We start from the raw sequence: 13,584 nt of genomic DNA on the forward strand, positions 1-13,584 counted from the left end.
GAGTGTTTTAAAACAAAATATGACACTGAGCCGGATAATGATATTAGGTCAGAGAAGGAGGTTTTAACAAGTGTCCTAAAGGAGGAAAGTGAAGTAGAGAGGTGGAGAAGCGTAGGGATGAAATTTCTGAACTTAAGCCAAGGCAACTGAAAGCATGGTCACCAATACTGGGATGATTAAAACTGAGGATGCTCAAGGGGCCAAAATTAGATGAGCTCTGATGGCTCAGAGGGTTGTGGGGATGGCGGACAACAGAAATGGGGAGGGGTGAGGCAGTGGAGAAATTTGAAAATGAGGATGAGAATTTTACATGACGGGGAGCCAATATAGGTCAGCAAACACAGGTGTGATAGCTAGGTGGATGGAACTTGATGCAAATTAAGATACAGACAGCAGAGATTTGGATGACCTCAAATTTACGACGTGCAATTGTGGGACTAACCAAGTGTACATTGGAAGGCTAGAGTTAACAAAGGCACGAATAAGAATTTCAGCAGTTGAGCTGAGACCAAGGGAGAAGTCAGGCGATAAGAAATAGGAGCAAGAGAAGACCATTTGCCCCTCCAGTCTGCTCCAACCTCCAATATGGATTCTCTGAGAAATGTATCTATCTCAGTCTTAAAGATACTGAACGATGGAGTATCCACAGCATTTTAGGGTAAAGAATTCCAAACATTCACAACCTTCAGAGCAAAGGAATTTCTCTGCATCTCAGTCTTAAATCCAGTCTTATCCTGGAATTATGCACACCCCCTGCCATGTTCAAGATTCCCCAGCCAAGGGAAATAAGCTCTTAGCTTCTATCATATCAAGTCCTTTCAGAATCTTGTAGGTTTCAATTTTATCAACCTTCATTCTTCTACATTCAATTTCTTCAGCCTCATAGGACAACCCTGATTCCAGGCACCAATCCAAACCTTCAATTTTCCCCAAGATAGCAAAGACCATGGAATTGAGGGAAATTTCTGCTCATCCAGTGCTGGGTGTTATATAAACGGTCTGATAATTTAGCAGTGCTTTTGGACAGTATTGCTGAGGGGCTGCATGTAGATGAGAAATAGGAGGGGACCAAGGAAAGATCGTTGAGGGACATTAGAGGTAATGGTGCAGGAGCAGGAAGTGGAGCCATTACAAGTGATACTCTGGATATGATGAGCTATGTTAGAATAGAACTGGGTGATAGCAGTCCCACACAGCTGAACGACAGTGGAGAAAGAGGATGCTGGGGTCAATCATATCAAAAGACTGAAGACAGGTCGAGAAGGGAAGGGAATGTATGTGCATTTAGAACGGAACAATCTCATTAGTGACAGACAGCATGGTTTTGTAAGAGGGAGGTCGTGCCTTACAAATTTGGTGGAGTTTTTTGAGGAAGTGACAAAAACGGTTGATGAAGGAAGGGCCGTGGATGTCGTCTATATGGATTTCAGCAAGGCATTTGACAAAGTCCCACATGGCAGGTTGGTTAAGAAGGTTAAGGCTCATGGGATACAAGGAGAAGTGGCTAGATGGGTGGAGAACTGGCTTGGCCATAGGAGACAGAGGGTAGTGGTCGAAGGGTCTTTTTCCGGCTGGAGGTCTGTGACCAGTGGTGTTCCGCAGGGCTCTGTACTGGGACCTCTGCTATTTGTGATATATATAAATGATTTGGAAGAAGGTGTAACTGGTGTAATCAGCAAGTTTGCGGATGACACAAAGATGGCTGGACTTGCGATAGCGAAGAGCATTGTCGGGCAATACAGCAGGACATAGATAGGCTGGAAAATTGGGCGGAGAGGTGGCAGATGGAGTTTAATCCGGATAAATGCGAAGTGATGCATTTTGGAAGAAATAATGTAGGGAGGAGTTATACAATAAATGGCAGAGTCATCAGGAGTATAGAAACACAGAGGGACCTAGGTGTGCAAGTGCACAAATCCTTGAAGGTGGCAACACAGGTGGAGAAGGTGGTGAAGAAGGCATATGGTATGCTTGCCTTTATAGGACGGGGTATAGAGTATAAAAGCTGGAGTCTGATGATGCAGCTGTATAGAACACTGGTTAGGCCACATTTGGAGTACTGCGTCCAGTTCTGGTCGCCGCACTACCAGAAGGACGTGGAGGCGTTAGAGAGAGTGCAGAGAAGGTTTACCAGGATGTTGCCTGGTATGGAGGGTCTTGGCTATGAGGAGAGATTGGGTAAACTGGAGTTGTTCTCCCTGGAAAGACGGAGAATGAGGGGAGATCTAATAGAGGTGTACAAGATTATGAAGGGGATAGATAGGGTGAACAGTCTGAAGCTTTTTCCCAGATCAGAAGTGACGTTCACGAGGGGTCACGGGCTCAAGGTGAGAGGGGCGAAGTATAACTCAGATATTAGAGGGGTGTTTTTTTACAGAGGGTGGTGGGGGCCTGGAATGCGCTGCCAAGTAGGGTGGTGGAGGCAGGCACGCTGACATCGTTTAAGACTTACCTGGATAGTCACATGAGCAGCCTGGGAATGGAGGGATACAAACGATTGGTCTAGTTGGACCAAGGAGCGGCACAGGCTTGGAGGGCCGAAGGGCCTGTTTCCTGTGCTGTACTGTTCTTTGTTCTTTGTCTCAGTCACATAGTGTATCATTTTTGACAAATTGATAGGATCTCTTTTAATATTGTGGCAGGTATAGAAACTTAATTGAATGGATTCAAACATGGAGTTCCAGGAAAGATAGGCATGGTTTTGGGAGGTGACAACACGTTCAAGGTCTCGGGAAATGGAGGTTGGAAGGAATGATAGTTTGCAAGGATGGTAGAGTCAAGGGTTTTTTTTTGAGGAGAGCTTTGAGAACTGACAATTTAAAGGAGAGCGCGAGAGAGAGAGCGTGCCTGGAATGAGAACGGTTAACAATATTGGCTATTGTGGGGATCAGGAAGAGAAGGTGGGTGGGCAGCAGTTTTTGGTGGAAATAGGGTCGAGAGAGCAGAAGATGCATCTGATGAACTAGATGGGCTTGGCGAAAGCCTGATAGGCAACTGAAATTTTTTTTTTTAAAAAGATGAAAGTTCAGGGTTCGGGCAGAAGACAGCTTTAGAGGTAACTAAAACAGAAAATGCTGGAAAATCTCAGCAGGTCAGACCTAAGATTTTCCAGCATTTTCTGTTTTTTGTTTCAGATTTCAGCATCTGCAGTATTTTGCCTTTATCTTGCAGCTTTAGAGATGTGTGGCCCAGTAGTCAAGTGGAAGGAAGGAATGCATTAGAGGCATCTCAACAGATGATCTCAATCTTAGGGACAAATAAGTCCATTAGCTCTTTGCGCTTGTTATTGGAGGTGAAGGTGGAGGAGACAGGGCACATAAGTTAAAAGAAAATCTACAACAGAGATTGAAAAGGGAAATACTTACGATTTTTAAAAAAGTTGTAACATTATGTAATTTTAATAACCATAGGCTATGTTTCATCCAGGAGTATTAAAAACCTCAGATAAAATGATTTATTGAGGTAGAGTTAAAAGTCATAGTTAGATGTTGTGTTAACTCACCCAACAGAGTCTCTACACATTTTACATGATTTCCATGTACAGCATAAAGCAGAGGAGTTCCCCCATTCTGCAAACAGAAACAGACCAGTAAGATTTTTCAAAAAAATTCCACCAAACATTTCACCTAAATTTAAGAACTAAAACATTTATCACACTAATTTCTCATGAATGGAACCGGTTGATGTGAATGCTTGGTATAAGTGATCATGGATCCAACAGATTCTTGTAAAACCTCAACTGGTTTAACTAATGCCCTGAAGGAACGAAAAGCTGCCATTCTCACTTGGTCTGGCCTTTACATATCTCCGGCCCCAAACTAAATTGGTCTCTTAAATAGACGCAAGAGACTGCAGAAAACCTAAAATAAAAACAAAAAATATTGGAAAAAATCAGCGGCCGTGGCAGCACCTGTAAGAGAAGATTTATGTTGATGATCTTTCATCAGAACTTCCTCAAACTGTCCTCTGAAAATAGCCTAGCAAGCCTTGATAAAATGCAGTAGTTCAAGAAGGCCCACCATCTGCTTCTCAAAGTAACTAAGATTTGGAAAGAAATGTTGGCCTGGCCAATGATACCCAAATGATGTGGAGATGCCATTATTCATGTAAATTGAGTCTGTGTCTTTATAAGCTCTGTTTGTGAACAGAATTCCCACTCACCTGAAGAAGGGGCTTAGAGCTCCGAAAGCTTGTGTGGCTTTTGCTACCAAATAAACCTGTTGGACTTTAACCTGGTGTTGTTAAACTTCTTACAATGATACCCAAATACAGAGAATTTTCCGTCCTGATTCTTATCACTTCCCTCAAAAACCAGTAACTGGTTATTAAACATTCACCCAGCATATTTGGAGCCCCTCCCCAAGTGGTCAGCAGGTTTTAGGAATCCCTCATGAGCAATGGTGAGTAGCACAAATACTAAATTCTTTGTCACATCCTCCTTACTCCAATGTGATTGAAACATAGCCCAATATACAATGATTCCATCAGTTGAGAAAAACTGATCTCAGGAATAACTGTGCATCTCTTTGTAATCCAAATCATGGTGGGTACTGGATATGTGAATGTATGTTCTCATTCATCCTCTCCAGATATTGCCTTCCAGCAGCTTCCAGGCTGTAGCCCTGAATCTTAAAAGAGTTGTCTTATTAGCTGTAGGACTGATGTCTGCATTCAGATTAATCAAAGGCCCACCTGGGGTATGTTTATGTGCTAGCTTACCCCTTGATGTTACAAATATTCAAATTCAGTGTTGCATATCAGGCTTATTCGTCATTTTTCATTCTTTATCTATTTTCCATTTTGTCATTTAAATAGATATTAAAGTATTCATACAGCTACTATACCTTCCCCTTCACTCAAGCCCCATAATAAATTAAAAATACAAATCATACTTCCTAGATCATGATATATCATTAACAATTGCTTTTAATTTGATATCTAGCTCATTTATATTATTTCTGGTTCCCAGGTACAAACTCCCAACCAGTTTCGCATATAGATTCAAAAAAGATATTTATATTACAACATTACGACTTTTGCCTGGAATCGTAATAATAAACATTTTTGAAATTCAAGCAACTTAGTTCAATTTATAAAATGACTACAAATTGCTATCTGAAAACACAAAGTTTCTGTCACGACAATTTCTATTTAGAACTATATTTTCCAATTATTACAACACCGTTATTAGATGCAAGGAAACAGGTACCAAGCAACCTTGTGTGCACAAGACCTCAGTGGATGGGAACGAATAAATCATACATTACTTATTTCATCTTCATGTATTCTATTTTGCAGTTCAAAGATACTTCAAACAATTTGGTCGCATTAAACAAAATTACGATAATACAATTATATTTTCTGAGATAAAGTAAGCAAAGCTCGTAGATATAGCTATGACATCAAGTCAATTTTCTCATAAATTAGCAGCATTTAAAGAGAGATAATCTCATTTACAAATGAAAATTCTAATTTACTTTAATAGCTTAAGGGTTTGTGGATACAACATATATATTAATCAATCCCAAATATTCAGAAAACAAATAAATTCCCAGAAAAAATTAAAGTTTAAACCCTTAAAAGATATTAAACATGGCAATGTGGGAAAACTTAATTAGTATGTACATCTGAAATGAAAAACTACTGAAATATGAGGTTAATGACCACCCCTCCTGATATTACTTCAGCTACATTAGGCTGTCAGGCTCAGTAACTGCTTCCAAATTTCTCAATTATGTCATCAGAACATATGGTTTGAATGAACAGATAGAGTAACTGGAAGGGTATATTTGATAAATTACTATTAATTCAACATAAATTGCTCCCAGCTGAAGGTTTTACAATCCACTGAATTTGCTCTTGTAATTTTGCATAAAAGATCATTTCTGTTCAAAAAAGAAAAATATTTGCTGATATGTTTGCGATGTTACTTACCCAGTCGTATTCATTCACATCACACCCATAGTCAAGCAGCATGTTTACAATGTTAGAGTAGCCTTTACTGCTGGCCAATGACAGTGCACTCTCTCTCCCATTTGCTAAACGATGTGGATCACCTCCCTTTCAAAAAAACACACAAGTTGCAACTTAACTTCCAAAGCATGAAAATAAAACCTGCACTAAAAGATGGCCTTTTGTCAAAATAATGCACAGCATTTGTTCTATATGGATGAAATCATAAATTAACAGAATAGGAGTAGAATTGTTTACAATGTATAAGAAACAGTTTGTATAGATAACAATTTCAGAATGCAGCTATTTTAGTAGATTAGGAAAACTAAGATGGCATATGTGGTTATACTGTGCCTTTAAGAAATGTGTTCATATCATGTTTCTTGTGAGGGGTATGCTTAAAATTCAGCTCTGTTTTACATGGTGCCTATTTGTCTGCAAAGCAGGCAGCTCACATGTTCAGGATGTAGGCTAATGATTGATTTTAGCTATGGATGTGTTTGTTTTAATGAGCTAATGTATTTTTGTTTATTTGGCTTTTCCCCTGGAGTTCCAGAGTAGGGTTTTGACTAGTTTGATTAATAGGGTCATGTGCTTAAGAGTAGGAGCTATGCTTAGAGAAAAGCAAGCAGTTACTGCCGGGTTCTAAAAGAAGCAAGAGGCGTCTCTCATTCTCTGGACGCTACTGTTTGGGACTTACTAGGAGAAATAGGTCACTCCCTGTCTCTCTCTCTCCAGAGGTATTCTGGAGGCTCAAGAATTGGCAGCCCAAGTACAAGCACATAAGCCTGTGTGGTGCTAACTGATTTTGAAGAGGAGTTTAAGTCTATAAGAGGAATATTGTTTGGATTGGAACTAATAGAGATAGTTCAGCAGTTAAGAATTGTATCTTGTCATGTTTAAGTATTGCAATTGGTAAAAGTTAAGCTACAAAGAGACATTGATAGGATGCAGAGCTGGGCCGAAAAATGGCAGATGGAGTTTAACCCTGATAAGTGCGAAGTGATTCATTTTGGTAGGACAAATTTGAATGCGGATTACAGGGTCAAAGGTAGGATTCTGAGGAATGTGGAGGAACAGAGAGATCTTGCGGTTCATATCCATAGATCTCTGAAGGTTGCCACTCAAGTGGATAGAGCCCTGAAGAAGGCCTATAGTGTGTTAGCATTTATTAACAGGGGGTTTGAGTTGAAGAGCCGTGGGGTTATGCTGCAACTGTCCAGGACCTTGGTGAGACCACATTTTGAATATTGTGTGCAGTTCTGGTCACCTCACTATAAGAAGGATGTGGAAGCACTGGAAAGAGTGCAAAGGAGATTTACCAGGATGCTGCCTGGTTTGGAGGGTAGGTCTTATGAGGAAAGGTTGAGGGAGCGAGGGCTTTTCTCTTTAGAGCGGAGGAGGTTGAGAGGCGACTTAATAGAGGTTTATAAGATGATGAGGGGGATAGATAGAGTGGACGTTCAGAGACTATTTCCTCAGGTGGATGTAGCGGTTACTAAGGGGCATAACTATAAGGTTCGTGGTGGGAGATATAGGAGGGATGTACGAGGTAGGTTCTTTACTTAGAGAGTGGTTGGGTGTGGAATGGACTGCCTGCTGTGATAGTGGAGTCGGACACTTTAGGAACTTTCAAGCGGTTATTGGATGGGCACATGGAGCACACCAGGATGATAGGGAGTGGGATAGCTTGATCTTGGTTTCGGAAAAGGTTTGGCACAACATCGTGGGCTGAAGGGCCTGTACTGTGCTGTACTGTTCTATGTACTTCATTTGTTATCGTTAAACTGTATTGTTAAATAAAGTTTGTTTTGATAAAAGCTTCCTAGTGTGTCAATAGAATCACACCTGGGGTGAAACACCTTATCCTCATACTAATACCAAATTGAAAAACTGCTGGGGGTCTAGTCAGGCTTTAAAACATACCTTGGGGTTCCTGATCAGTATCCTAACATATATTCAAAGGGATATGCAGTGTGATGTCAAGAAATGGCTGAGCCCACAAGATGCAGCAAAGGCTATGCTGCCCAACAACTTCCAGGCTGTAACCCTGAAGACATATGCTCCAGAAAGAAGGAATGAAAGAAGACTAATAGACTTCCATTTATGCAGTGCTTTTCAGGAGCACTGAACATCTCCAAGCACATTGTTGCTAATAAAGTACTTATGTATAGTCCACAGTGGCTGGAGTCATACCTGGCAAAAAGTCACGAAGGAAAATGGTTGTGATTATTGGCGACCAATCATATCAGCCCCAGGACATTTCTGCAGGATTTCTTCAATGTGCTCCATCAGTTGACTTATCCTCCCACATAAAATGGTTGATCAACATCCATCCACTGACTTAAAAAAGATAACCCCTCCACAAAAGTACTGTGGCTACAGTGTACATTATCTATGAATGTATTGCACTAAATCGCCATTGCTTCCTTAGCAGCACCTTCCAAACCCACAATCTCTACCACCAAGATGGATAAGGCACAAAGGAGCACCAACACTTCAAAGTTACATGCCATTCTGACTTGGATGTATTCCACCATTTTTCATCATTGCTGGAACTGAACCCTGGAACTCTTTGTCTAACAGAAGTTGAGAGTTTCTTTACCACAAGGACTGCAGTGGTTCATGAAGGCCTACACCAACAAGGATAACTATAGATGGGTAATAAATGCCAGCTGCCTAGATGCCCACATCTCAAAGAATAATTAAAAACAAGGATTTCCTTTGCACATGATCCTATTCCACATCACTGAATTTTGTTGGATTTTGCAGTCTACCCTTCCTTCTCAACACTTAATTGAATATTTAACATATATTCATACTCAAGGGGAGGCAATGGCCTGGTGGTATTATCACTAAACTCTTAATCCAGAAACTCAGCTAATGTTTTGGGGACCTGGGTTCAAATTCTGTCACAGCAGAGGGTGGAATTTGAATTAAGAATCTACTGATGACCATGAAACCATTGTCAGAAAAACCCATCTGGTTCACTAATGTCCTTTAAGGAAGGAAAGCTGCCATCCTTATCTGGTCTGCCCTACATGTGACCCCAGAGCCACAGCAATGTGGTTGCCTCTCAGCTGCCCTCCAAGGGCAAATAGGGATGGGCAATAAAATGCTGGCCAGAGACACCCATGTTCCAGGGAATGAATCTTAAAAATTGGGACAAGAGGGAAAAAAAGCACTGACCAATATAAATCCCACTTCTCTTCAATGTCCTTGTAAATAAATAAATTGCCCAATATAGTACAATTTCATATAGATTATTAAATTCCAGGCTGAGTTAATTAATCTTAGTGGTGATGCAATTTTGACAAAATCGCTGAGATAGGCTCAGATGTTTGGGTACTGGTGAGTCCCTCACTTGTTCTAAAAGGGGTGGGTTAAATCATCTTTCAATTATCATTGTTTAAACTCACACAGAAAAGGCCAACAGTCATTAAATCATACCATGACTCAACATCCAGATTATGATCATCATCAACTCTTCATCAGAAAATTAAGCTCACAGCTCACAATAAAATACACCTTTCTGTTCCAGTTATCGCATATAAAGGAACATAAATTTTACCTTGCTCATCACATTTCCTGTTCTAAAAATTTTAGAATATATTTTTCATATTTATTAAAGCTATTACATAAAGAACAGAGGTAAATTCCTTACCTTCTGTAGCAGAAACTCCACCACTGCAATCTGTCCATGAGCTGCTGCCCACATCAATGGAGTAAAGCCTTGCTCATCTTGCATGTTTAGCAGATTGTCTAGAAATTTAATAAAATAAAGGCATTCATCCAGTTATGGTCATGTTACAAACTCAATGGTCATCAAGGAAATTTTGTAATTTCTGTATCGGTCCATAGAACGTAACAACATAAGCTGTTAAAAGCTTACCTTGCTCTAAACGGCTTGCCAAATAGATTAATTCCCCTTGTGCTGCCAATTGATGTACAGACAAAGCTATAAAAATACATTTAAGAATTAATGCATAATAGAAATCTGCAAACTTTTCAGCTGATGTGACTTATTCCATATACTTCACTTCAGGGGTAAGTTCCATTAGAGCTGTAGTTTTCTTGAGATCTACTACTAATCAAAACCACTTTCCCTGCTTCATTTTGCTTTTTTAAAAATTCCAATTCTTCCTTGTTTCACTGTGGAGCCCATCACCTCATGCCACTGCGTATGCATCCTGGCAAATAGTACAGATAGCACTTTCAGAAGCCCGAGAAAAGTTTGACCACTTCCTCAGCTGACAAAAAGGCAAACAATAGAAAGGAAATATGATATATATTCATTTAAAAATATAGAGAAGGTGAAAACACATCATAAAAGAACTTGGTCCATTCTCTTGTAAAACACATCTGATTTGGACTTTGGCACTGGTGAGCTATCTAGTCTTCATACATGTGTGCAATAAGCTATCTTTCTTATTAAAGATGTTTAGTAGTACATATTAAATGTAAGGTCACTTGCATGCAAATCAATAACGTTTACAAAAGACTTACAGTGCAAGAGTAAGGGTGCAGCAGAGATTTCATTTCCACGATGTTTGTTCGTCAGGGTTGTTGACTGTTTAATGGGTGAGAAATGCTTGGTCACTGATGGCGTGTAGACATGTCTTACTTGAATTCCAGGAGAAGCAGAGGTGTGTATGTTGCACTCAGCTGCAAACAACATAAGTAATTTAACACCTAAAAATTGGCATTATTTACTCTTGTTCACACACTAATTTCGCAATTCCAAACAAACTGCAATTGTCAAGTGGTTTTCCTAAATAATCAGAATGTTAATTATTTTGCTCATCTCTGTGCCTCTTCTTTCCAGTTACTGGTAATGCCACAGAATAATGTAACAATGCTCTCTCTTTTCCTTGCCCACAGAATGTAAGAAAATTTAACAAAGATAATAGGCCTCATTTTAACTGTGAATGTGAAACTATTTTGAACAAGTTAAAATTTTTCCAAAATGTCATCTAGTTTATAAGGCTTGCCTCTTTAGAACCCAATCTCTCCTAAGTTACTGCAGTTTTCTGAATTTGGAAATAGAAAGAATGCATTCGAGTTTATAGATGATGCTACAAAGATACAGTGCATGGTAACACGTAGAAAATTGAACAAGGTTATAGCTTAACCAAGTGGACAGGATGCAAGATGCAATTTAATAAGTCATTAGATTGCGACTACAGTCTAAATGAAGGGCACTAAAGGAGATTAAATTATAGCATTAGAGATTCAGACACGCAGATGAAAAGAACAATTAAGAGACTGATGGAGCTGTTGGAGTAAAAGTGAGACGCTGCCAGATGGAATCCCGAAATTAGAAGATACAAGATGGCTACCTGGTACAAAATGGACTCTGGAAAGAGATTAGAATGTGCTGAGTTAGGCATAGACATTGCACAATGAACTAGCCTTTGAGCTACATCTTGTTAGTGTATAAATAAACTGCTGTTAGGCCAAAAGACCAGACTTTGAGGTCCATGTGCTCAGCTTAGCTTAGAAAGAGCGGAACTGAAACAATATGTTCCCTTTTTGTTAACGGTTGTTTTTGAAGGAATGTGATTGGAAGTTAATTGTAGCTAATTGTTGCTAGGAGAGCCCAATTGGTTAATATGTAACTGCCTAAAGCCGCTGACGCAATAACTGCTGGTGTCTGTATGATTAAAATGTATTAAAAAAAAGGCTCGCCGTCACATCAAATCGAGAAGGTGACTGCGTGCACTGCGGAGTGCCCAGCGCTTCTCCCAAAGCTTTGTCCAATAAACTGCATGTTGAATCTTTAAGTCTGACTCCGAGTGGTGATTTCCCACAACAGAGCATTGATATTATCAAGAGGCACAGAATACAAAGAGCCACTCCTGTCATTGAACGTATTACTGTTAAGACCTTATTCAGAATATTGTGTCAAATTTTAGTCACTGCAAATCAAAGAGAACTTGTGCCAATTGACTGTCACCTTTGGGCAGAATTCTCCAGCCCCTTGGAGGGCTTTCCCATGCCAGTGTCAGCAACCCACGGTAAGGGTCAGCTTTCGCAGAACCAGAAGATCCCGCCGGCAGGGAGGGCTGAAGAATTCCACCTCTTGTTTGTGTAACAGTGACCACACTTCAAATGGTATTCAGTGACTGTGAAGCACTTTGAGATGACCTAGAATTTTTGAAATAAATACAGAGTACTGCAGATGCTGGAAATCTGAAACAAACGTAAAATGCTGGATAAACTCAGCAGGTCTGGCAGCATTTGTGGACACAGTAAGAGTTTTAACAACACCAGGTTAAAGTCCAACAGGTTTATTTGGTAGCAAACACCATTAGCTTTCGGAGCGCTGCTCCTTCGTCAGATGGAGTGGAAATGTGCTCTCAAATAGGGCACAGAGACACAAAATCAAGTTACAGGATACTGATTAGAATGTGAATCCCTACAGCCAGCCAGATCTTAAAGATACAGACAATGTGGGTGGAGGGAGCATTAAGCACAGGTTAAAGAGATGTGTATTGTCTCCAGACAGGACAGCCTGCAAGTCCAGGAGGCAAGCTGTGGGGGTTACTGATAATGTGACATAAATCCAACATCCCGGTTTAGGCCGTCCTCATGTGTGCGGAACTTGGCTATCAGTTTCTGCTCAGCGACTCTGCGCTGTCGTGTGTCGTGAAGGCCACCTTGGAGAACGCTTACCTGAAGATCAGAGGCTGAATGCCCGTGACTGCTTATTGCTTAATGCCCGTGATCAGCCTCTGATCTTCAGGTAAGCGTTCTCCAAGGCGGCCTTCACGACACACGACAGCGCATGAGGACGGCCTAAACCGGGATGTTGGATTTATGTCACATTATCAGTAACCCCCACAGCTTGCCTCCTGGACTTGCAGGCTGTCCTGTCTGGAGACAATACACATCTCTTTAACCTGTGCTTAATGCTCCCTCCACCCACATTGTCTGTATCTTTAAGATCTGGCTGGTTGTAAAGATTCGCATTCTATTCAGTATCCTGTAACTTGATTTCTGTGTCTCTGTGCCCTGTTTGAGAGCACATTTCCACTCCATCTGACGAAGGAGCAGCGCTCCGAAAGCTAACGGTGTTTGCTACCAAATAAACCTGTTGGACTTTAACCTGGTGTTGTTAAAACTCTTACTGTGTTCACCCCAGTCCAACGCCGGCATCTCCACAGCATCTGTGGAGACAGAAACAGAGTTGATGTTTCAACTCCAAATGTCCCTTCTACAGAACTGAAGAGGGATAGAAATGGAATGAATTATAAAGTCGAAGAGGGGGGTTGGGGGTGGGGGGGGGGGGGGGGGGGGGTGTGTGGGGGGGAGAGAAAGAGGTGGTGAGGCAGAACCATTTACACACACTTTGTCTTATGTCCATGACATCTTTGTCAACCTCTCTTTAGCATTGACCAAAGATGTGCAGGTTAGATGGATTGCATGCAAACTTTCACCATAGTGTTCCAAGATAACAAAGACACTTATGTCAGACTCTTATTCATACACTACAGCTCAGTCTTTAACACCATTATTCCTACGAAATTCATCTCCAAACTTCGTGGCCTGGGGCTTGGCTCCTTTCTCTGCAACTGGATCCAAGACTTCCTAACCCACATACCACAGTCAGTAAGGATAGGCAACAATACC

At 40.8% G+C, this 13,584-nt stretch overlaps 1 protein-coding gene across 3 annotated transcripts in view; it reads right to left on the reverse strand.

Annotated features, from left to right (window-relative positions):
- ankra2 (ankyrin repeat, family A (RFXANK-like), 2) overlaps positions 1-13,584 on the reverse strand; it is a 33,447-nt gene that overhangs the window by 7,901 nt on the left and 11,962 nt on the right. For all 3 annotated transcript variants that reach the window (XM_078214902.1, XM_078214900.1, XM_078214901.1), the window contains exons 3-7: positions 10,459-10,617; positions 9,845-9,910; positions 9,617-9,714; positions 5,935-6,060; positions 3,503-3,569 (exon numbers count right to left, since the gene is read on the reverse strand). In XM_078214902.1, coding sequence (XP_078071028.1) covers positions 3,503-3,569; positions 5,935-6,060; positions 9,617-9,714; positions 9,845-9,910; positions 10,459-10,617 — 516 coding nt within the window. The remainder of the gene's footprint in view (positions 1-3,502; positions 3,570-5,934; positions 6,061-9,616; positions 9,715-9,844; positions 9,911-10,458; positions 10,618-13,584) is intronic.

Source organism: Mustelus asterias, chromosome 6 (assembly GCF_964213995.1).
Source record: "Mustelus asterias chromosome 6, sMusAst1.hap1.1, whole genome shotgun sequence".
NCBI classification, from domain to species: Eukaryota; Metazoa; Chordata; class Chondrichthyes; order Carcharhiniformes; family Triakidae; genus Mustelus; species Mustelus asterias.